This window comes from Leptosomus discolor, chromosome 14 (genome assembly GCF_034619465.1).
Source record: "Leptosomus discolor isolate bLepDis1 chromosome 14, bLepDis1.hap2, whole genome shotgun sequence".
Taxonomy (NCBI): Eukaryota; Metazoa; Chordata; class Aves; order Leptosomiformes; family Leptosomidae; genus Leptosomus; species Leptosomus discolor.
The window spans coordinates 12,657,628-12,681,585 of NC_141404.1; the positions used below are offsets into that span (position 1 = coordinate 12,657,628).

General features: G+C 46.7%; 1 protein-coding gene across 1 annotated transcript in view; it reads left to right on the top strand.

The window, feature by feature from the left end:
- Positions 1-898: 898 nt before the first annotated feature.
- CARHSP1 (calcium regulated heat stable protein 1) overlaps positions 899-23,958 on the top strand; it is a 35,099-nt gene continuing 12,039 nt past the window's right edge. Inside the window, exons 1-3 of the mRNA XM_086473100.1 lie at positions 899-927; positions 19,486-19,678; positions 22,079-22,201. Coding sequence (XP_086329226.1) covers positions 19,506-19,678; positions 22,079-22,201 — 296 coding nt within the window. The 5' untranslated portion in view covers positions 899-927; positions 19,486-19,505. The remainder of the gene's footprint in view (positions 928-19,485; positions 19,679-22,078; positions 22,202-23,958) is intronic.

Below are 23,958 nucleotides of genomic sequence, written 5' to 3' on the forward strand. Positions count from 1 at the left end.
AACTGGTTTTCCTGCGCTCTCTGGCTGTATCATCCCTCCTTGGACACCATTTTCACTTCACTATCATAATCTTACATTTTGACAAAGGGGGTCGGGGCCGAGCGCGCTGGTCTCCGTGGCTGTTACCGGGGAAAAGCCCCCGTGTGGGGCGGGGTGCACTGCGTGCGTGCCCTCCGCCGGGGGAACTGCCCGGCGAGGGGCAATAAGATCAACCACAGAAAAGCAAAGCTCTCAAGTCAGCAAAACGCCTCTGCCGGGGCCAACTGGCGGCTTCGCTTCCCGAGCAGCCCCGCTCCGCCCGGCCGCGGGGAGCGCTCCCCGGCGGGGGCAGGGGGCCGGGGCCATCCGGGAGGGCGGTGGCCGGAGCGGGGCGGCCGGGGCTGGCGGGGCGGGGCGGGGCGGAGCGGGGCTGGCGGGGCGGAGCGCGGCTGGCGGGGCGGCCGGGGCTGGCGGGGCGGAACGGGGCGGGGCTGGCGGGGCGGGGCGGAGCGGAGCGGGGCTGGCGGGGCGGGGCGGAGCGGAGCGGGGCGGCCGGGGCTGGCGGGGCGGGGCGGGACGGAGCGCGGCTGGCGGGGCGGAGCGCGGCTGGCGGAGCGGAGCGGGGCTGGCGGGGCGGGGCGGAGCGGAGCGGGGCTGGCGGGGCGGCCGGGGCTGGCGGGGCGGAGCGGGGCTGGCGGGGCGGCCGGGGCTGGCGGGGCGGAGCGGAGCGGGGCGGAGCGGGGCGGGGCGGGGCGGGGCGGAGCGGAGCGGGGCTGGCGGGGCGGCCGGGGCTGGCGGGGCGGAGCGGAGCGGGGCGGGGCGGGGCGGGGCGGCCGGACCGTCCCACCCGCCTTATAGCGCGGGGCGCGGAGCGGCAGGGGCAGCGCCGCCCGCCAGCCCGGCCCGCCGCGGCCGCCGCGCCGCCCAGCCCAGCCCGTCCTGCCCGAGGTGAGCGGGGCCGCGCTCGGTGCTGCGCTCGGTGCTGCCTGGGGCTTTTGCCGAGCGGAACCGGGGGGCGAGGCTGGGAAGGTCCTTGCGGCGGGAGCGCGGCGCGGCGGGCTCGGGCAGCCCCTGGGGGCTGGGACACCGGCGGGGGGAGCCGGTCGGGTGTGCCTGCCGGGAGGTGCTTCATCCACCGCTCTGCTCTCCGCCGTTTTACTGGGCTTATTTCACTTAAGATATTAGGGCTAGTTTGCTTTCTTTTTTTCTTTCTTTTTTTTTTTTTTTTTTTTTTTTTTTTTTTTTTTTTTTTTAACGCTTATTTGTGATTTGTTTTGGATTGGGTTTTGGGTTTTTTTTTTTTTTTTTGTACTTAGGAGCTCGGGATGTGTCGTTGTTACACTCAGAATTCTTTTATAAATCACAAGAAGGACAGAGCATGCTAAATAAGAGCTTTCTCCCAGTAGGAAGAAAAAGGTCCAACGGCGCTGGTTGCTTAGAGGGATACTTCAAAACTTGTGACAGAGTTTTGCGAGAGAGTCTGTTGCTGTGGCGTGAAAGGTTCGCCGTTACGGTTAGCGCCTCCGTTCATTAAATCTAGGAAAAGCCATCCTTACTCCGTGTTCTTTTCGCATGTTGGATATGTGTGTGCATGCATGCCATTTCTTGCCCTTGTAGAGAAGCCTCTGAGCTTAATTTTTGCATCTGTGCCTCTGAATTTGGCTTTTAGGGAGAGGATTTGAAGTTCTTTTCTGACACTGTTTTTGCTGGAACTGCAGAGCTACTTCTGAGAAATGTTTGCAAAACCTGCTGTGGTGCCAGGTTTGATTTCTTGAAGAGTCTGAGAAATTTTAAAGGCTGCTTTCACGTGACCCTCCTGATCATTATTTTTTGTGAAGTTGAGAAAGGGTTTTTGACTGCTGTTCTTAACCTTCACCCTCTGATTATTATATTGTATTTGACAAACACATTGTGTTCCCTTATGTTGATTATTAATAATGGAAAATAGCAAGTCCCATGAATGTAGCTGTAGAGCTTCTGTCACTGTCATTGTAAACACCGTGATTGTAAACCTGTGATTGTAAATATTTTGACCAGCGTTATCCCCTCCTTTACTTGCATGCATGTAAGCACAGAAATATTTGGATACAAGAAATTTGAAACTAGCCGGATAAGGCCAGGTAACACTGGCTTCTAGTTTCTGTTATGGCTGTACTTTTGGGTAGTGGTACACTTCCCGTGAATCCAGTCTTTATATACACTTGAGGAATTAAGCATGCCATGAATGTCAACGTAGGTACTGCTAGTAAAGCTCCCTTACAGCAACCTGCCAGACCATGTTGGTATTGCACTACACAAAATGTGGTTCTTCGTGTGAAATGTGGTGTGGGGCTTGTTTCTAGGTGATAGGATCATCAGGGAATGGTGAGGTTGTTCTTGGTGCTAAGCCTGGCAGAGGCAGAAGAAATCCTTCCCCTGCTTCCATTTCACCTTGGGTAGGCTGTGGGGTGAAGAAGCAGTTGGGACCTGCTGTTTGTGGCTAGGATGGCTTCAGGGTGAAAGCTGTTACCAATTTCACCTTTTCATCTATTTTTGTCACAAGTTTCTATCAGAAACCATTTTTGGATCACTGCCCATGGGGTAGACTTGGCAGGGATTTATAGTAACTGCTTGAAACTTGGAAGACGACTGTGGAGGATCATCAGTAGCAAAATTTAATGAGATTGTAACTGTTCAAGTCTTATGTTGATAAATATTCTGGATGTTGGTGGTGAGAGCTGCTGGTTAATCTGCCCCTCATCTGGAGGGTTTCTGACAGGGACTAAGGAGATGAATTGAGTTTGAAAAGTGAAAACCCCATCAACTTGTGCCTTGGAGCAGGGGAGGGGAGCGAGTTGGTGCAAGTGAGGATCACATCCCTTCCCTGGGGCTGGGAGCTGCCTTCTCCTGGGGCCCGGCAGGCAGTGGGGCTGGGAACAGCACTCTGCACAGCAGAGGGGTGGTGATCTTGGAGGAGGAAAAAAAGAATGAAGTGGTACGTTTGAGGTTTTTTTCTGCACACCAGTTTAAAAAACCCCAAAACTCAAATCCTGCTTTTTGCAACAGGTTGATGTGGCGAACCAAACAAAAAGAAACAGCTGAAACACTGTGTAGAGGAAGAGCGATGCAGAGTGGGGTTTGGGTTTGCACGATGTGTCACTGCCCAGTGTAGTTCAGAAAAAACGAAAAATGGAGAGCATTCGTCTGACTAACTGCTTTCTCTCTTCTTTCAGGGCAGGGTAGAGACAGTTGTTTTGCTTCCTTCTGTCTCAGTCTAACGTCTTTTCTTCGTGTCGGAGGCAGCCCCCTGGACAGGGCAGTAACCTTCACTTCCTCTGCCTCCCGCTCGCATCTCTGCTCATTTCCCTTCATCGCTGCCTGCCCGAATGGTCTCGAGGGCCTGCAGGGGAGAACTCAGAGCCTGGGTGAAGCAGCTGTAGCCTTGCGCTGCTTTGTGCTCTTTCAGTTCTGTAATTTTGTTCCCTTGAGCAGACCTCCGCCAGCTAGGTAGCAGTTTCAGGTGCTTTGTGCCTGTTCTCCTTTCTCATGACATGTGTGTGGGTATAGCCTGTGTGATATCACCCACGCTGCCGGGAAGAGCACTGCACGAGGCGGTGCAAGGTGGCTGTGCAGCTGACAAAGGCAGTGCTGCGTACATGGCATTGAACTCTCCCTGGTGCAGTGTTGCTTCTTGCACAGTCTCCCCTTTCTGAGAATAAACAGCTGCCTCTTAGTTTTTGTAAACAGGCACGAACAAGATCACTTTGGAGGAAGATTTTGCTTTTTTCCCCTCAGCTAGTTGCTAAGAAAAAAAGCCATTAAGGAACAGAAGATGCAGAGGTGGGAACCACTCTGTCATGGGGTGGCATCTTAGAGCACCATCCCCGCCTCAGTGGCAGCTGTGAGGTGCATCTGGGAGAGGAACCGAACTGATGCTTTCTGTATCTCTGTGTGGTGCAGAAAGACACACATTTAGCTTTTGTTCCTGTCATTTTTGGGGTATGTGGAGTACATTAAAGTGGTGCTTCTGTTGTTTGCTTTCCCTCAGGGAGGCTGTAAAATACTGTGTGAGTCAAGTTGCATCTTCTCAGGCTTGGCTGTAGGGCTTACGGGTAAATGGGGCGTGGGTTCTGCCCTGGGAGCCTGACCGTGCTAATGGGCAGGGCCTCAACAGCCTGGAAACCCCCTCCCGCTTCAGTTCAGTCAGATTTCATTTGTGTGGTTCCTCCAATGCTGCTGTCTTGGTGACTTGGTTTCAGAGGTCTGCTGGTGCTTTGTTTGCTGTTGGTTTGAGGCTGTTGCACAGCTGCTTTTTTCATTGGATCGATTTAAAATATGGATAAATAATGAAGTAACCTAAGAAATCTGTTTAAAATAACGATTGAGTATCTTGAGGGTAATGACACTCGCATTAAGAGGTTGCTACATTATTAATGGAATTTGGAAACTGAATAGCAGTCTAAAGGAAAGGAACATTAAATTTTTACCCATTATCCATGGCGTGAGCGTTAGGCTCCGCAGGTTAACCTAGCACTTGCCTTGAATTCTACATTTCTCCAGGGAGGAGCTGGAGAATAGGGTGATGGTCTCAACTGATGTTTAAATCCTAGAGTACTTCAAGGCCAGCAAATGTGAATTTGGCCTTTGGGTTCTTGTGGGGCTGTTTGGGCAGTAATTCTGCATGGTGGCCTGTGACCACACATGTCACCTAGCAACAGGTCTGGGAAGGTAAACTTGGGGTTGAGCTGCAGCCTCCCTTTGAAAGGTGATCAGATGGTGGAGGGATAAAGGCACAGAGGAAAGGAAATAACCTGCAGGTAAATCCCGAGAGCAGCGCTGCAGGGAGGGCGTCTGTTACAGTTTTCTGGAAAAAACAAGTAAGCCTGTGTGTGCTGCCTTGCACAGCCGTATTCCTTACCCTGATGGCTCTGTGCCTGATCTGATCGCAGACTGCTTTGCGTGGGACGAAGGAAAACAGAGAACCTTGACCTGATAGTTTCTCTTGAATATTCAACCACACTGGTCCTTTGCCATGCCTCATGAGCAGCATATGACTTCAGAAGTGGCAGAGCGTTAAGAGCTAAGGCTGATCCCAAGAAGGAAAGCCAAGTATGTGTTGGTGCTACTCTGAGTGGGAGCTGGTGAGCTTATGCGCTGGGGACTGCTGTGAAGCTGGGGTGGGAAGCCAAGCTGGATCGAGCGGTTATGGTGCTGCAGCCATGAGACACTGGCGGAGCGTGGCGAGTGCTCCCACGCTGTGCTGTAGGAGCCTGTAGCAATGGCTCCCTGACTTGCTCTGCTGCGTGTAGCATGCTGCATGTCACCTCAGCAGTGGTGTATTGTCCCATGGTGGAGGACAGGCTGCCAGTTGGTGTGGAGACCCAGCTGCCTGCTGCAATTGCAGCTTTTAGGTGACTGACAGTAAGAAAAGTACTTCTGAGAATGGGAGTGTGAACCTCTGCTTCCAAGAGGCTGATTACACAGTTGCCTGTTGGGATGAGAAGTAAGGAGGTTTGTAGCCAACCCAGCATCTGATGTTCACTTTGCCTTCCCAGTTCTGGTTTTGGGCAGGGTGGGAGGGATGGTGGTGTGGCAGCTCTGCTGTGGGGAGTCATGGTGCTTTCCTTCAGGCCCAACTCTGCATCTTAACTTTTCCAGGAGCACTGCTTTTCCCAAGCTTTCAAATTCTTTGCCGCTTGCTATTTAAGAGTCTGTTCCAACAAAGAATAGTCTCTGTCCAGGAAACAAACATGGAACCTTGTCTGTCCAGTTGGGGAGGAATTTTCTTTTTTTGTTAGTACTCGTTTAATGTTTGGCTTGTTTACATTGTGCAGCCAGTCAGGTTGTCCAAGGCACTCTAGCGATATGGACTATATTGTTTTGTGAGCTCCTGCCTTCTTGGTGATTATTGTTTGGTGGATTTCTCTTCCTAATACGGTTTCAGAAGGCTGGTCATGGCATTTGCTTGTTTTCAGTTATGTCAGTTACTTGATTAAAGTAAACCACGGTCGCTGTTGCAACTTTTTGATGATTACTTAAAAGGGTAAATGAAACTGCCAAAAAGCAAAAGAATTTCCTGTTTACAAAATTTAGAGCTGTTACTGACGTGTAAATAAATGATTTGTATTTTTTTACCCAGCTCAGCAGTGGCATGCCCAGACCAGGAGCTCTGCTGACAGCAGCCAGGAAAGGCAGAATTTACTCATCTGTGTAGATTGTGACTCTTATTTCCTTCAATATTTAGAGAAAATCTAGCAATGGGAATTATGAAATGTGTTGATAGTCTTTTCATAGAGCCTGTTTGTGACGGAGACTGGTAGGAGGAGTTCTTAAAGTATTTCACGTGGTGGGTTTTTCATTTCACTGGTAGGGGAGAGAGTAAATAGAGTGAATACTTGTATTCACTTTCTGCTTTATGGTGTTGTATTCACTTTCTGCTTTATGGTGAGCGTGTCTGAAAAGTGATCTCACACAAGTCTCAGTTTCTGAATAAACATGCACTTTGTTTCCGTGCAGCAAGGCTGCTTTTCCCTATCCCAGGAACTCTGGCAGAGTCCTAAAAATTATTCTCAAGGATGTTTAGATACAGATTCTAGAGGAGAAAATGTATCTTTATCTATATCTGTGCAGCATCACTGTCTTCTGATACATTATTTTTTAAAATTTTTGTTTTACTTTTCCCCAGTACCAGATTTAGGCAAGAAAGGTCTTTCTCCCTGGGGACATGAGATGCATTGCAGTGTCTTTTACCCACAGTAGCAGGGGCTTCAGGAAAGAAACTCACTGCTGGACCCAGGCCGGGCTGAATCTGGCAGATCTGCTGCACAAGGCACTGCTGGTAGCATCCCAGGGTCACCGTGTCAATCATACTGCTGCCTGCACTGTCATTTTTCACACACTGACTTTTTCCACTGTTCCATCCCTCAGGCTTTTCATGTAGACAAACCTCTCCTGAAAATCCTCCCAGAGACATAAATTAAGAAACAAAGGTAGTGCAGAGCTGTATTGGCATTTATCACAGCCCTGTGGGGAGAAAAGTGTTTTTGCTGGACACTTGAGGCTGATATAAATGGGAACCTAATCAAATTTGTTCTTACACATTTTAATGTGGCTAGGCTGCAGTGCTGCCTCTTCCCTGGCACAGATCCTGAGGATGAACTCTCTGGTACACCACCAATGTGGAGCTGTGCAGCCTGGGATCTCCTGGCCACCAAGACCAGGGTGAACCCACCAGATGTGCATGCACCTGGTTTCCCAGTGCCACGACATGACTTTTTTTGGACTTACAGCTTGCTCCTGAGGCAGGCAGGCGTGTGAGCATACCTGAGGTTTCTTAGATGTGTAACACCAGGTTTCATGCAAAGCATTACTCTAGATAAAAATAACAAAGGCACTTTTAGACATTTCCCTGCCTTCGTTTTCTCGCTGATCTCAAATCTGTCTTTGTTGTGACTCTGTTCCAGCTTCATGTCACTCTTGTAAAGGCCCTTTGAGCATGGTGTTGAGCCGTTGTGGGAAGGACTGTACCCCAGTGCTGTGTGCAGGGGGCTGCTGTAGGAAAGACCACCCCAGTAGCCCTTTCCTCCTGGCTACAAGCGTGACTGCAGCCTGCTTTTGGCAGGAGAGACTGTGTGTCCCAGCTTGGAGTGTTCAGCTGTGAATCTTGAATATATGAAAACGCTTGCCCAGAGATCCCTGTACGAGAGGGTGTGTTGAAGATACGTTTCCATCCTTGGCGTGTCCTGTGGTGTGTGCACGGGGCTGATTCCCAGCTGGGCTGCTCGCCCTGCGCTCTGGGGGTGTGGCAGGCAGAAGCCCAGCTTGCTCTTGGATTTCATCCGTCCCTGTCAAGACCGCCAGCCAGCTGGCTGTCAGTGCCCACACCCTGCCCGCAGTACATACTGTTTCCTAGGTTTGGCCATTTTCTTGGTCCTTCCCCCAGGCTTGGTGCCGGAGCCCTGGCCCTAGCCTGCAGGTCTGGTTACCGTGGTGTGCTGTTGGCGTGTGGCTACGTGCACATGGAAGGCTGCTGTCGGCTCCCACTGAGCAAAATGTTAACTAGAAAATGTTATCTTCTTAAGGTTGTGTGACTACTAGCACATGACCAAACAGGTAAATTGAATCAAAATAATCTTTCATAAAGGCACTCACCGCTGTTGCTGTGTGCAGTGTTTGCTCTGCTTGTGTGTCCCATTCCCTCTGTGTTTGCAATTGAAGTAGGTACAGCTCTTCGGGGTACTGACTGCTGTAATACAATGCTTAGTACAATTTCCTATCCAACATGTACTTCTATATTGATTTTTCATTTTATACCTGAAGAACACACATACCTCAAGATTCGTTGCTTTTTTTCAACCGTAACAGTTGATTTTTATCTTCCCTGAAAAGCTTGTGTTGCCCGTTCCCTTGCTTTGGTCTGTGTTGGCTTTTGAGCATAACATAGTAGACATAAATAACAGCAGCAGCATCTGTGATTGTGGACAGCTCTGTCCTGTTCCGTACACTTCCAGCACATCACTGGAGCAGTGGCTCTCGAAATCACAGCGTGGTAAATAGTTTTGTTGACGTGTAAGTAGGCATGAAATCCAGCCTTGCACACGTGCCTGTGCTGGCGCTGCGGTTTTGCAGGCAGTGAAACACAATACAGCTCCTTTTGCCATTTAAATGGCTCTGAACGCAGCGAGTGGATGTGCTGAGCAAGAAAGACTAGTTTGTGCACACATGGTAATTGGGGAAAGCAATCAAACTCCCTGCAGGTCCATTTTCTCATCAGTCGGCTAAGAACGATGCGTTGCCTACAGTAGACTTGCTGGACTATTGGGATCGTAAGCCATTTTTTTGAGACTAAAAAGAATTTTTTTCCCTAGGAGTCCAAAGTGTATTATCAGTGATGTTTTCCAAACTGTCATCCATGAGGATGTGATGGAGGATTTGTATAATGTGTAGTTTCCAAAGGGTTCAGGGTGTTTATTGGAGCGGCTGCTGACCCTGCAGCAGTTCTGGAGGCTGTCAGTTGCGTGTGTGCGCTTTGGCTGTATGGCTGTTCCCGCAGTCACAGATTTGATTACACGGTGTAGGGACTACCTGTTTGTCAGTGCAGTAGACCGCACAGATCTGTCTAAGCAGCTCGCAGTGGGGATAGTTGTGCTGCCAAGACTGAGCTGAGGAGAGGTCTAACAAGACATGAGGTAAAGTGGCAACATTTTCTGTCTTGCAAGTAGTTTGGTTGTGTATGTTTGCTTATGTATTCTCCGTTCCGCAAGTAGCTGGTTATGTAAGAAAAACCAGATTTGTGCAATGTGTGTATTTATATAGTGCTTGCCCTATACAGTCTGGTTAAATAAATTAAGATAATTTCAGCTTGAGAGTCAAGAACTAACCATTAATTTTGTAGTTTTGATGAAGCACTTGCCTCCCAGTGGAGCCTAAGCGTGACTTTTGCTTGAGAGCGGTGTTCACGAATGCAGGGTGTGAAGATCCTTTGTCTCAGTTTCCTTTTCACCAACAGCAGAAGGGGGCTTCTTGCAGGGAGGTGTTTTGGTCTTGGGACAGGAGCCGTGGCAGTGCGTGCACTGCGTTCTGCTTGCTGCTGTGGGACAGGGCAGCTGCTGGGATGGGCTCAGCAGTAATGAAGCCTTGCCACAATCAAGACAGAGGCACAGTGCAGTTGCCCACTGGCAGAGGAAAGCAGGGGAGCATTACCTCCCTTTATTAAGCTGGTTTGCAAGAAGTCTGTTTTCAGCTCTTGTTCATCCCCAGTGGTATGATCCAGACTGGAGTGAGACTCACTCTGGATTTGAGCAGGGAACCAGGGCTGGCTGTTGTCAGCCTGATGATCCTCTGTGGCTTAGTCAAGGTTTTGTATCCAAAGGTACAGACACAGCTGGTCCTCAACATGCTGCTGCAAAGGAGGTTGTTATCTTTGCTTTAGAGCTGAGGAAACGAGGGGGGTCTCAATCACAATTACAAGTTTGTGTACAGCATGGTGAGATATATTGTAAATTGGGTTGAGAAATGTGGTGGAGGCAAGAAGAAAAACAGAAATGCAATTGTTAAATGGGCCACTAATCTATAAGCATATATATATATATATATATATATGAACTGTCTCCATTAACATTTAGGTCTGTTGTCCCATCTCTTGTCTTTAAGTGTGTGTGTAAGAATGTTCCCTTGTTTGATTTTAATGGAATGTGCATTTCTACACCTTTGAGTGATCTGTCAGTTAGCACAGGCTGAATATACATTTCATCAAGCAGTCTTTGTTGGAATGATGAAGCCACTTGCTAACTTTTCATGCAGGTAGAATGTAGTTTTAAAACTTTGCTGTGGTAGAAAAACCTATTGTGGGTGCAGCTGCTTGTGTAGGGAGCAGTTGTGCCGCTGAAGCCTGTGAAGTAGGATGCAGGTAGGAAACTGTGGGACAGGGTAGGACAGAAGGAGGCTTTAATGGAAATAAAGAGCATTTCTTTGGCTCAACAGAAAGCGAGACTTTTCTTCACTCTTGTGTCAGATACAGAGGAGTTTCTATGTCCTAAAGTATTTCAGTAAATTGTGTATCTGTTGGTCATTAGTTGATATTGATTCAGGTTCCTGATGATATCTCAATCACAAACCTTTTAATTGATCTATGAGAGTTATAATTGCAATATACTTGGGTTATTAGACTAGGATGCTTAAAAATATGCATTGGAGGTGTTGGGCAGTGAGAGTGGGAGATGGCCTGTGCATTGGGATAGCCAGAAAATAAAGCCAGACCTGGCAAAAGGGAGTCTGGGGTCTGTGGGTGCTTCACGGTGCTGGTGTGAGGATCAAGTTATTTGTGAGTGCTTTTTGACTGCACCCTGCCATCTGCATCTTGCTGTCATGCTTGCAGATGAAATATCCTCAGAGGATTATCTTTTCCTTTGCCAATCCTTATATGCCTCATAAATTTCCATGGTTATAGAACTCCGTATTGTGAACTATTTTTCCCTATTGAAAATGTTGATTAGGGAGGAAACACAGTGAACTAATTGTTCTGAGTAACACTTGAGCCACATAAATATTTCAGGGGATTTCAGCAGCCTTAACAGGCTCAAATTTGCACGTGAACAAACTTACCCATAATCATGGCTGAAGTTTTGTGATGTGAGAGGAGGCTGAAAAAGGGAGAACTCAAAAGTGCCTAGGGATTTACATATGTATAACTGTTCTTTGTAATAGTAGGAGACTGTATAAGCCCGTTTGCCTTGTAGATGAGCCCTAAGATGCTTAGATACAAGACACATGGGATGTTTTTAATGTTTAAGTATAAATATTTTCTGCCAAAATGAGATAAATCCTGGAATAAATTCACATGGGATGTGCCAGAGGGAAGTAATGGCAGAGGGAGAGCTTCAGACTTGCAGAAGCACTGAAGGAAGAGCTGAGTTACAAAGCTTGAGAGCAAGCGCTGGAAGGGACTGCTTGTTCCTTGTTCAGTCGTATAATGTACTTCATCTGGAAATATGGAAGCTTACCGTGATTTGGCATGTTTAGCAAGACTAGGACGACATGTATTAAATATTGCCTTTACTATCCCAGAACAGAGTTCCCAGCTTTGGCTAATGGAGGTGTGACGAAGGGAGCAGGAGTCTGGAGTGATCAGTACAATGGTTCTGTGCTGGAGACCATAAAACACTGAACAGATAATATCTGGTTTCTGGCCAAAACCAGCAACCTTGTTGACCAGCTAAATCTTTAGAAGTATTTGATACTAGCAGGTTTTATTGTCTAAGAAAGAGTAACAGCAGCCATTCAAGTGACAAATCAGGGGAGTGATTTAGAAATACTAAGATGTGTTTTTAAAAAGGCATAGTTTTTTCCTTTTGTACTTAGGAATTTAAAGGGGGGGGGGGGGGGGGGGGCGACCAGCACCAGAAAGAAACTTGTAGCTCCTCTTGCTCTGTCCCATTTCTGTCACTTCTGGTGGAAAATTTAAGGTTTGATTTATGAATGAGCCTGCACCCTTCCCTATGTGCTCCTCTGAGCTAATACTTCTTTCCTATTTGGTCCCTTGCATATTACACCTTTCCCTTTCCTTTTCTTACCCTGTTTGATATGCTCTGTCTTTTGATCTCGCTGTCCTTTCTTAATTTCTCTGTAAAAAGGGCCACTCCTCACTGTCCCCTAAAAGGAAATGTTGTTTGTTTTTGTTTTTGTTTTTTTTTCCCACATGACAGTTAATCTGTGGGACTCCTTGCCACAGGGTTCTGTGGGTGCTAAAAATTACGAGCTCCAGGAGGGCCTGAAAAAAACTCTTGGGAGGTTATTAAATACCACTACTCAACCTTTAGTTTGGCATTGATGTAAACTGTACATCCAGGATGCTGCAAAGATGTTGAGGGTAAGCACCACTGTGTAGTCACCTTCTACTTAACTCTAACCTACTTAACTCTGACCACACCTGGCTACCAGCGTCAGATTGAGTAAAGTCATCCTGATGTTCCCCCATTTCACTGAAAGTTCCTTTTGTGATCTCCCTTCACACTTCCCTGTCCCTTTATTACAGCTTGTCTAGGACATGTGAAGACTAACTTATATCTGGAGAGACCATGCTTGCTACTGGAGGTGATGTGTTGTGTACTTGGCTCCAGGGAAAGAGCACTTGGAGCAGGGCTTTGGGAACTGGCATGTGTGCTTCTCCCTCCTGGTTCTGCCCGTGTGGGTGTTGCTGGCAGTGGTTTTTGCAAGCAGCTGGGCACTGCTGCAATGTAGTGTCACTGCCGCAGACACAACCGGGTTGGTAGATGGGCAGTTCCTGCAGAAAGCATTTGGCAGACTGAAAGTAAGGCAAGATGCCGGGTGTCACACCCCAGGCTTATGCTGGCTCAGCTCTTGCTAGTCCAGGAGTGATGATTCATGATCTGCCTGCTGCTGTGCCTTGGACTGGCTCGGATCTGGGCCGTTAGCTGCTCCAGCAGCACGTGGGTGGGTGTCACAGCTCATTCCCACCGTGGTGGCTCCTACCGGATCCCACCGTGTCTGTTGGTGAGAGGCTGCTGTGTCCTGCCCGGGTGCAGGCAGTCGATGCAGGGGCTGATGTGCAGGTCTGTCTGCCAAACTTAGTTCAAGCATGGCGCTCTAACCTGTGGGTTTGCTTGAGCAGGGAAATGAAGCCATGTGCACAATCTTTAGACTTACTGCAGGCTTCCATTTTGGGTGAGGTTTACATCTCCGCTACCCAGTGTGTCTTGGTGCTGGAGATACCTGGACTCGCCCCACAGGGTGGGTTTCAGTGCACAGGACAGGCTAACACCATGCAGATGGCAGCTGCAGTGCAGAGCACACCTCTGTCCCTCCTGGCCTTTAGCCTTGGCAATGCCATGGGCCGACTTGGCAGCACCACAAACATTTCCCACCGCTGTTAAGGCAGGGTTTCCCAGAGCCACTGTGACAGCACTCTGCCCTTGCTGTTTCCATGGCCTTCTCATACTGTTCTCATGGCCTTGTGCCTGCAGCTGTGATTGTGCGGGCATGGTGGGTGCATGTGAGACTGCCCCCTCTTCCTGCTGTTCCTGCCTTGTGGTTTGTTTCTGGTTTGTACTAGAGATAACCAAAGCCAAGTGAACAGCATTGCAGGTGAGGGCCGTTTAAATACTTGATGACATTAGCCAATAATATCTGTGCACAGGAACTTAAATCACTGGGCAACACTTGCGCCTGATTAGTAGCGCTAATTATCACCATCACTTTCATCCTTGTTTGGGCAGAGCTCCTAGAGGAGGATGCTTGCCTGGGACCTGTCGTTGCTTGTTGAGGCTTGCCACAAGCTGGGGAGAGTTTTCCATCTCTCTTAATCTGCTCTTTAAACAAAAGAGAGATAAGTGAGATTTTGTAAGCAGGCTGAAGTCTTGGATTTGTGCTGTGAAGAGAGTGTGAGGGGAGGTGTGTTGGTCTCTGTGCCACTCTCAGCTTGGCGGGTGCTGCCCAGCATTGTCCTAAGAAAGTTACCTTACCTCTGGGTGCTGTTGTGTTCTGCTTCCACTGAAATACTTTTTGACAAGATGTAGGATGAAATATGGTCCTCCTCATATTATTGGGCACGCTCTCCCTTTAGGCAAATCCTAGTGAGCACTGTCACCTGTGGCAGCCGACGCTACAGCTGGTTACGGCCCCCTGTGCTTGCTTACCAGCAAAGGACCCTGGCTAACCCTGTTCTGTGCAACTGGGAGCAAGAAGTTTGTGCAGCATCGATCACGGCAAACACTGGATTTCCAGCAAGACAGGATCTTGATTCTATTGTATTTTTGGTAGAATGAGGCACAGGATATTGCCATATATCCTTCAGTATAACCATAAAACAGTTGAAACGTGTACCTAATCTAAGTATCCACTCTGTTCCTTAACCTAAAGGCATTTTTTATGTGCATCTGGCAGCTTACATGAACAGTGGAGAACACAGGGCTGTAAGAAGTCCTCTTCTTTATCAATATGCTATATAGGCTGCTGCTGAGTTAGCTCCACTCCCCCCCCTTTCTGTGGTCTCTGTTGTGCAGGGCTGGTTTGTGCTGCTCGGGCAGCATTGCTTTCAGACACAGCAAACTGCTCGCTAGAGGAGCAGAAGGACAGACGCAGAGTTTGGGGAAGAGGTGTTCACTGCTAAAACTGCTTGCAAATAGCTGTGGCTGCATAAACTCAACCCTGTTTTAATCCAAATTAATTTGTATGCACAGACAAGCAATAGGAATTTTCCTTGTCGTGTTTTCCTTACCTTATAATTAGGCTTTTACTGGAGATGGGGATGGTTGGGCAATGTCCTGGTCTCCATTAACTGCCAAATCACTACAGTATGTGGGTACTCCTCTGCGGCCTCTTAAGAGCATAATGTTTATACCGTAGTCCTTTGTGTTGACATGTCACATGCATGTTGCAACTCCTCTTAAGCTTTGGTGTTAATTGAAATCACAGTATTAGTTGTGGAAAGTTAGTCATGCAAACTAAGCTGGAAGGGGAAGCTTTGTGTTTTGTAATTGTGTGTGTTTTGTAAGTGCTTAACTCTGTGATGCTGGAGTGCTGTGATGCCCTGTGTTCTGTGATCACTGGGATCCTTGCGTGCACTGGGGTCTGAGCACCAGAAAGTGCTTTGGAAAGGAACGGCAGGTGGGAGCAGTACTGTGGCCTGGTGCTCAGGGTGAGTTGGGTGCTCAGGTGCCTCGGAGAGGTGCCAGGGAGCTGGGAGCTGCTTTAGAAAAACTGGGGCCCCCCTTAGGAGCTAAGCACCCCCAGTTCCTCCCCTTCATCAGGGCAAGGTAACGCAGGTAGCAGAGGGTCCCAGTGCCTTCACTCTCAGATGAGAGCAAGGGACATACTGTTGGGAAAGGGCACTTTGGAGTGGAACTGGTCTCTGTAGTGCTCACCATGTGCTGTCAAGCCATGGTTTTGCTCTTGCTAGGAAGAGCTTGTAGCTGTCAGGAGAAGAGCAGGCAAAGCTCAAGTGTTTATCTGCACGGCTTCCTCAGAGGAGAGACATGCAGCTGTGTGGAATAAATTTGGAAACCAGGACACTTAAAAGTGAGTCACTTAAAAAGAGTTCTTGATGTTGATTCTACATCCAAGGAAAGCCCAGAAAACAAATTTTCAGATGTCCACGTTCCTCTTAGAGGCTGAAATGAAAGAGCTGTCTTCCAGCAAAACCCAGCTGAAAGCAGCTGCTCTTGGGGTACAGAAACCTCGCTCTCTCTTTGAGGAAAGGCTGGTTTTCCAGGCATGTGTGGTCGGTGCTGTCACGTTTATAGGCCATCGTGGTACTTTCTGAAATCAGCTCCTCCAGACAGTGTCGTTTCCAGGCTGAGGAGACTAGAAAGAGCCTTTTCGCTGTGCTGGAGCGCTGAAGCATGCAGAGCAACGTTTCCTGGGGATGAGCTCTGTGCCTGCTGGAGGTGTTGCAATGCCTGTTGTGTGAAAAAGAAACTGTTCATTGATGGACGGATTTCCTGGAGTCTGTCACCCTGCCCTATCCGTTTTGACTTTTTTCTAGGCATTTCCTTTAATTGAAAGTGAGACTAGATTTCCGTGGTAGTTATGTGGTGGTCAGAATGGGTAACTTCTCCAAAACTGCTATTTTTAGGGGTATGGGGTAGACTTATAGAAGAATAGAAAAAGTTTGTATAGATATATAGAAAAATATTAAGATTGTATAGATACATTGGTGGCACTTACATACCCCCAACCTTAATTACTTCAAGAGGGGTTTTTTTAGGTATTATTTTATGGAGAATTTCAGAAATTTCTCTTTCATGTATTGCAATCTGTGCTTTGTACATCACCTGTTACAGATGGCATTTTGGGGTCTCTTTGTGTACACATTGGCCAATTGTTCTGAAAAAAGTATGGTAAAAAATATATATTTTTACTTTGAAGTGTTAAATTAGTCTATTGTTTCCACGATGCCTCTGTGATTTGATTTATTTATATTTTAGTTTGGTGCATACCTACAGTCTAAAAAAAAAAAAAAATAAAAAGATCACGTTGGTGAAAGATACGTGATGCATATTGAAATATGGCCAGATATAAGGGTAATGTGCCATGTGGTTGGAGTTTCCTAAAGCCTTTGAAGGCTGTCAGTAACTGCATTTGGAAGGCAAAACTTGTGTGAAGAGAAAGGCTGGGGGCATGGGGTTTTGGTTTGAGTGTTGGCTGTAGGCTTCCTGCATGAGTTCCACCCAGCCTCGGCGTGCCTCCGGCTGTGCGTAGTGGTGGGGATAGCGTTTCTGCTCCTTCAAGAGTGCTGCCAACGGAAATGAGTTAGTCCCTGTATGAACAACGTCAAGACAGTGGCCACACCAGAACAAACTGAAATAGCTAAGCTCCACCTTTGTCTTCAAAAAGGTTCAGATGATCTTTGGCACTGAGGAAGCTCAGTGGAGGTTCACAGGAGCTGCTGTCATCCTATTGTATGCAGCGCACATGGGAAAACTTGGTAATTCAGTGTCGAACCCTTTTCATTGCATCTGATTTTTATGATGGATGGAGAAGCCCGAGAGGCAAATGGATGTGCTGGTGCACTTGCACATACAGTGGTACAACATACCTGCCAGCATAGACTGCTGCTGAGCTCTAGTGTAGCCCCAGGCTTCCTAGTGCTGCTTGTTTGCATCCCTTCCTCTTCTGAGCTGTACTCGCCTGGTGCAGGAGGTGTAGTCGAGCGTAGCCGCTCCTGTCTGCCTCCAGCTGCGTGCATTTGTGTGTCAGCTCTCGCTGCAGCCTAATCACAGTTTAGGGCTTGTGCAATAGAAATGATGAGAGTCGAGGCCATTCATCTACTTTGGCCATGGGCAGAGAACAAAAAGTGTATTGAAGTGGCACTGAAGTGAAATGGCACTGAGTGTTCTGCGTCACTGTTTTATTTTATGTTTACAGAGCAGAGGGCACAAAAATAACATAAATGGGAACAATAACATACATTAGCACACTTCGAACTCCATTTAGCCTTCTTTATTTGTAAGTATTTTTGTGGTTCATCTGTATTTTAAAGAAAGGAGGGAAAGTTCTCCTGGCTCTCTGTCCTTGTTCGAGGAAGTGGATGGGCAGGACTTTGTGATTGGCTCTAACGTATTGCTGTGGATGGGTGAATAGCTCTGTATTTTGCTTGTCACCTGACGAGCTGGTTTGTTTAGATTAGGAGAGAAAGTGTGCGGCTCCGAGAGCTCCGTTTTCACTTGTGCAAACGCCAGACCATGTGTGCTGAGTTATCAGAATGAGGTTTGAATTGTTTGCTTTTATTTTTTCTGTGACTTATTTGAGTTATAGTCCTGCTATGTCAAACACGTGTTCCTTGAAAGCAAGGCACCCAAAGGAGAGGTCTTTTGAAATCCAAGGAGGCTTCCTCGATGCCAGCCAGCACAGCAGGTGTCTTTGGAGGAAGAGGAAGCTTGGAAAATCCTGTCCCTTTGGCTTTGCCATTTCTGTCTCAGCTGAACACTGCCATGAAGTTGAGCAGGGCATTAGGTCATGGGTGGCAAATGCCACCTCTGTTTGAAACGCCATGCATAAAGCTGTGGTTTTGTTTTCAGCTGAGTTGTTGCTCTTGAGAACAGTGTGGAAAGCTCACATGAGGGAACGTGACTATTCGCTTCTACCTTCTCAGCACCCTGAGCAATTAAACACAAAAGCCTTTGTTCCCTGGTGACTTCATTCTTAAGAGGCTTTTTTAATTTTAGTCCTTAGTTTCAGGAAGAAATAATGGGAATTTGTCATTGACAAGAAGGCTGCATCTCTCAAATGTCATATGAAGGATCCACTCCATAATTCATGGGCTGGGGAGCGTGGGTGTCAAAAGGAGGGTGCGTAATGGATATGAGAGATTTCAGTTCAATGAAACTATAGGTCTTAAATGTGGCTTTTCTTGCCTTCATGATATTTTCTTGACCCAGATCACCACGCTTTTTGCTAACTCATCCAGATATCCAGATATTTTTAGATTTTCTTGAGTAAGAGTGTGGTAGGTTATTGGTTATTTTTGTATAGCTTATTCCCCTTCCAGTGCAAATGGGGACTTGCACAGTAATAACAGAGCAGTGCTGATTGATTTTTCTTTCTGTCACTGTTGCACCTGTAAGGCATGCATTCATGTGTGTAGAAGTACTGCTGTTTCTTCAGTCCTTCTCTCCACGTGGATTCTGTGAGCTTTGCTTGTTGTGTGATGAGATGCGTATGGTGTGCTGAGAAAGGGACCTTCTCCCTCCTGCTGTAGGATATGAATAAAAGCAGATCTGACTTGGGCTGCTGGGTGTCTGAATGAAAATGTGGACTATTGGCTTCCTAATTCCTGGAAGATTGTAGTGGACTCACACCTGCCAAAGGGGACTGCTGGGTCTGCTGGGTCTCTACAGACTGGAGGGGTCACCTCCTTGTGGTCAGCCACTCTCTCCCAGCTTTGTCCGTGTTCCTGTCTTTGGCAGAGTAAATAATCCTTCTGACTCTGTCTGAAGTAAATTAAGGAGCACTCGTATGACTTCCTTCTTGCAGCTGAAGGTGTTACAAGCTCTGACAGAGCTGTGGTAGTAGCTGAGCAGCAGCAAAGACTAGCATTGGCGACTGCACCACAAAACTAACCTCCGGCAGTGGAGGTGTAGCCTTTATTTCAGCATTTCTTCTTCTGGTGTTCCTTTCTTGTAACGTGTGCAGATGCAGGAGGCTCCTCTGGGCTGTCAGTGGTCAAACCCCACCTGTCTGGGAGCTGTGTGGGGCACACCAATACCCAGGGTTGGGGCTGAGCTCTGCTTCAGGAGCCATTCCCTGGGAGGAAATGAATATGTGTTAGTTGTGGAGTAATCTGTTTTCAGTGGAGCTTCCTAGCACAGCTTACAAAAGCTGTGAGATTTAAAAATAAACAAACTTAAAAAAGTGAACTCACTGACACAGAGCAGGAGCTTTTGGTGCAATTGTGTCCCCTGTGTATGTCTGCAGGAAGTGAGTTATATCCTTACAAAATCATCGGCTGAAGAGTTTGTGACTTCTATGATAATTCCCATTTTGGACTAAGTCAGATCTCTTTCTCTCTAGGCTTTTCTCAGGCATCAGGAATGTCTTCTGAGCCCGCTTCTTCCACCTCGCAGCAGTCCCCCACCTCTCCACCCTCACCCAGTTCTCTCCATCTGCCTGAAAACCGAAGGGTGAGAGATCGCTCCCCATCGCCCATGAGAGGGTACCTCATCCCCAGTCCGCTGCCCACCCGACGAACCAGGACATTTTCAGCGTGAGTACTGGGAAACCTGCTTTTCGTAGACCCAGCTGAAAGATTGCCTTTGGGCAGAATGACCGGTCCTGCCGAGGTGAAGGGAGTCGGGGCGGGGTGGGGTGTGTGCAGTTGTATCTGTAAGGTGCTTTGGTGTTTTACTGTTACCTCTTCTCCAATAAATTCTGATGCCACTAGACTTTTAGTCCAAATTGGCTGTAGTTTTTCAATGCTCTGTTTGCATAAAGGATGTTCAAAGTCTTTTCCGCTCTTTAAGACCAGAGTTTTACTGAGATTTTCCAAAACAGTTTCTTGTCTGAAGCTTTGCTTTGCTTCAGACACTGGGTCTCAGGACTGGTTCCTGTGGGCGTTTCTTCATCAGCTTCACCTCCTCTTTTGGCATGACCTTTCCTCTCACTGCCCTTGAAGCACTGGACCAGATCTCACTGGAGGTTTTAGTTCTTTCACTCCTGACACCTGTGCAGCCGCCAGCCAGGTGACATTTTAGAAATGGTCCATGACCCTGACACTTTTTAGACGGCTTCTTTCCTTTTCCTGTTCAGCTTTAATATCTCCATCATAAGATTGCTCAATATGTTGGTTTTCAAGGTATGAACCCTGATCTCTTTGATCTCTTAAGATTATATGAGGTGTTCCATAAAATGAGATGAGATTTTTTGCTATTTGTAGTTGTTTGAGGTGGTGATCCTGCCGCAGAGCTGGCTTTCCCTGAGCTGTCCTGTAGCTCCGTGGTGCTGTGCAGGCTTCTGGGAGCCCCGCACCCGAAGGGGACTGCTCTGCAGCACGCCAGCGGAGGATGGTGTCGCAAGGTTTGGCCATTGCAAAAGATTCCCACCGTCTTTCGTGGGTCTCCCAGTGAGGTGTTGACCTGCAGAAGGCAATGTGGGCTTCTTTGTTAATCTCAGTGGTCTTTGAATCAGGGTCTGAGGGTGTAACATGAAGTGGTGGTCAATCCATTGCACTTCTGCCAGTCTTGCAATTACCTCTGTGTGAGGGAGGGCTGGCAGTGCTGAGTGAAACACTGTGGAAGTCAGATCTCAAACCCACAGCTAGCCTGTTTTGTGCTGCTTAATCTACATGGCAGGTTTTTTCCTTCTTGCTTCTTGCAGTGTTACCCAGCTTTGCTCTTGAAGGGTTATCCAAGCGGATTTAAATAGCATCAATCTCAATGATGCTTCATATTATTATTTCTGTATTCAAAATGAGGCAAAAGAGAACAGCAGCAGCAGAAGAAAAATTTATATGTTGTCAGTTCCAAAAGCCTTCAAATGCCCTAAACTTTGTGATGGAAGTAGATTGCTAAAAGGAACATAATTGACTTGATAATTGGGATTGCCCTTGAAAAGCTTGCCTCAGTGCTGTGTTAATAATGAACTCTTTGTAATTCTTCTCAGCTGTTAATTCTAGTCTGGTTCTTACAAAACTAAAGAATTTGGGGTTTGGCTTCCACAGTTCTTTACTCATTAATTAGTGTAGGAATCTTGCTGTATTTGTATGCCCTGAAAACCAAAATATCTCTATAAACTTTTTTTTTTAGTGTACTCTTTTTAAAGAGGAGCTGTAGGTGAGCGCTGGCCCCACAGTTGTATAGAAAAGATGAATGTGACAGGCAGTGGCTTATTATTCAATTTAATTTTGGTTCATTGCAAATGTGGGACCTTATCCCCCATAGTGCTTTTTCTCCTTGAAAGATGCAATTGAACTTTAATGGCCTATTTAGGGCAGTGAGTACTTTTCTGTGTAGCAAGCGCTTGTGGGGTCAGGTGCCTCTAAAGCTTTGCAGAGCTGGAAATGAAGTGATATAATGGAGATTTCTTCTTCGTTTAACACTTTCAACTGTATTTCTTTAGTGTTAGTTTGACTTGAGGAACAGAGCTGTTACTGCATTTTTAAATTATTTTACTTAGACTTCAGTAAACTTTAAGGATTTGGGAAAGTGAAGGCAAAATTGCCATGATGCATGTAACCAAATGGCAACACAATCACTTACTGTGTTTGAAGAATTGCACCAAAATCCTTTTCTAACACAGAAGCAACATTCTGGATAGTCAGGGCATGAAAAGGTCCTGATCTAGTAACTCCTCTGTAAAAAAAACCCTGTAAGATGTCTAAATCAATTGGCTTCATTAATGGAAGTATTTGAGCAAGTTTGGATCCCTGCTGATTCAACTGCTGAGTCAACTCAGCATATTTGATGGAGAAAAGGATTTAATCATGCACCTTTCAGGATGGGTCATAGTTCATGCGAGTAATTTTTCTTGATGGCAGTGAGTCATCATAAAGGTTTGTCTTCAAATCTCTCTTGTTTTAGAATGCAGGTCCCATGACAGTGGAGGAGGAGATCAGACTTGATCATCTGTGCTCAGCAATGAACTGCTCTTTTTGTGCTTTCTTTTGCAGAACGGTGAGAGCATCAGAGGGTCCCGTCTACAAAGGTGTCTGTAAATGCTTCTGTCGCTCCAAAGGCCATGGCTTCATTACCCCTGCAGATGGAGGGCCTGACATCTTCGTACACATCTCCGAGTAAGTTGTCTGGGTGGCCAAGGAAGGCTGGAGCTTTGGTTTGCCTTAATTACTGAATGCTTTTGACGTTTCAGGTACAAGAATGGTTTATAATTTGTCACCCTTAGAGGACAGATAGAGGAGTTATGCAGATGTTACTGACAGCAATAGATTATGCTGTTCTTTTCCTGTATTACTGTAAATCTGTCGAGTTAAAAACTAGAAGATGATCCTGTCAAATCTCTTATTCTAAGCTGTGCAGTTTCACCCAGCCCCAGAAACTTGCATTTACCTGAAGCAAATCATCTATGCAGTATCCAGTTTTAATTTAAAGATTAATAACACTGAAAATTCACTACTTCTACTTTACTCTACTTGTACCATTATTAAACTAAAGGTTAATTACCTTTAACGTTAAGAAAAGTCATACTTTATTACTTCCTTGAATTGAACTGCTTCCGTTTCAAGCAATTTATAGCTAAAGCTTTCTCTGTTAAAGGGTTCATTAGTACCTCTGCTTTTTTGCCTTGAACGCACTGAGAACCATCATCTCTGCATCTACCTTTTGATAAACTAAACAGATTAAGCTTTTCAAGTCCCTCACTGAGAATTTTTTTTCTCCAGTCTAGAACAGTCTTTCCAGTCTCTTTTCTAAGTGTGCTGAGGAATTTAAATGTGATTTTAAAACAAAACACTGTACACTTACTTCAGTATATGGAGATAAAAATGTCCTCCAGACTCCTGCTCTGTTTCTCTTTCTGTGTGATCCCGTAATTGCATTAGCCCTCTCGTCCCTAGTCTTTTGCTGAGTTGCTTATCTGCTCTGACCTCGGCATTCTTGCAGCGTCAGCTTGGTGCAGTCCCAGATGCAGTCTGGCATCCCCGACAGCAGGGTTTGCATTCCTTGTTCCTTGGCATATGCCTTCAGATTGGGTTGCACTGCAGCACATCTTACTTGAATAGGCCCTGCCTGCCAAGGGATCCCGGTCATGCTCTGTGACTGCACTTCATGATTTATTGCTTGGCTAATCTGCAAGGTTAGAGAGACAATTTTGTGTTTGTTTCTAGATTGAGATGTTGACCAGTGTTGAGGCTGAAACTGGTATCTGAGGGCATGTAGTGCAATTGCTGAATGTTTATTCTCCAATAACTTGTTTTAGATCTATCACCAGTTTTCAGTCTGCATACAGTGTACAGTGTTGAAGCTGTATAATCCTTATTGTTTGGAGTGGTTATCCACTGATAAGTCAGCAAAAGCCTTACCAAAGTTACATTGCCTCAGCTGTCTTTCCTGTTTGTGTGTGTAGCACGTGTCCTCGGAGGAGGAGCACGCTGGCCTCCTTCCAGTTTGCTGAAATGTTACTGCATGGTGGGTGCTGGCAAGCCAAAGCATTTTAGGGCTTGTGGGTGCAGATGGGCTGAGTGGTCTGACTTAGGCGTTCAACCCAAGGAAATGTTACTTAATATCTTCTTTTTCTTTCACCTAGTACCAATGCACAGTTTCTCCTTATTTCCTGAATAACTTAAATAACATTTATTATATCACAATTTAAAAATTTTACTGTGAACATCTAGTCTGACCTATGCAGTTACTGATCAGCAGGGTTTAGTTAAAACAGCCGTCTCGCAGAAACATGAATTCTCAGCCCTCTAATGAATTCTTTTTAAAAACCATCTATTTTCAGTCCTGTGTTTTTCCTCTACATTTTCTCTTCCAATTAGTTTGGTAAAATTTTCTTCAGTTATGTAAATTAACCCTTTTAAAACCCTAGAGATAA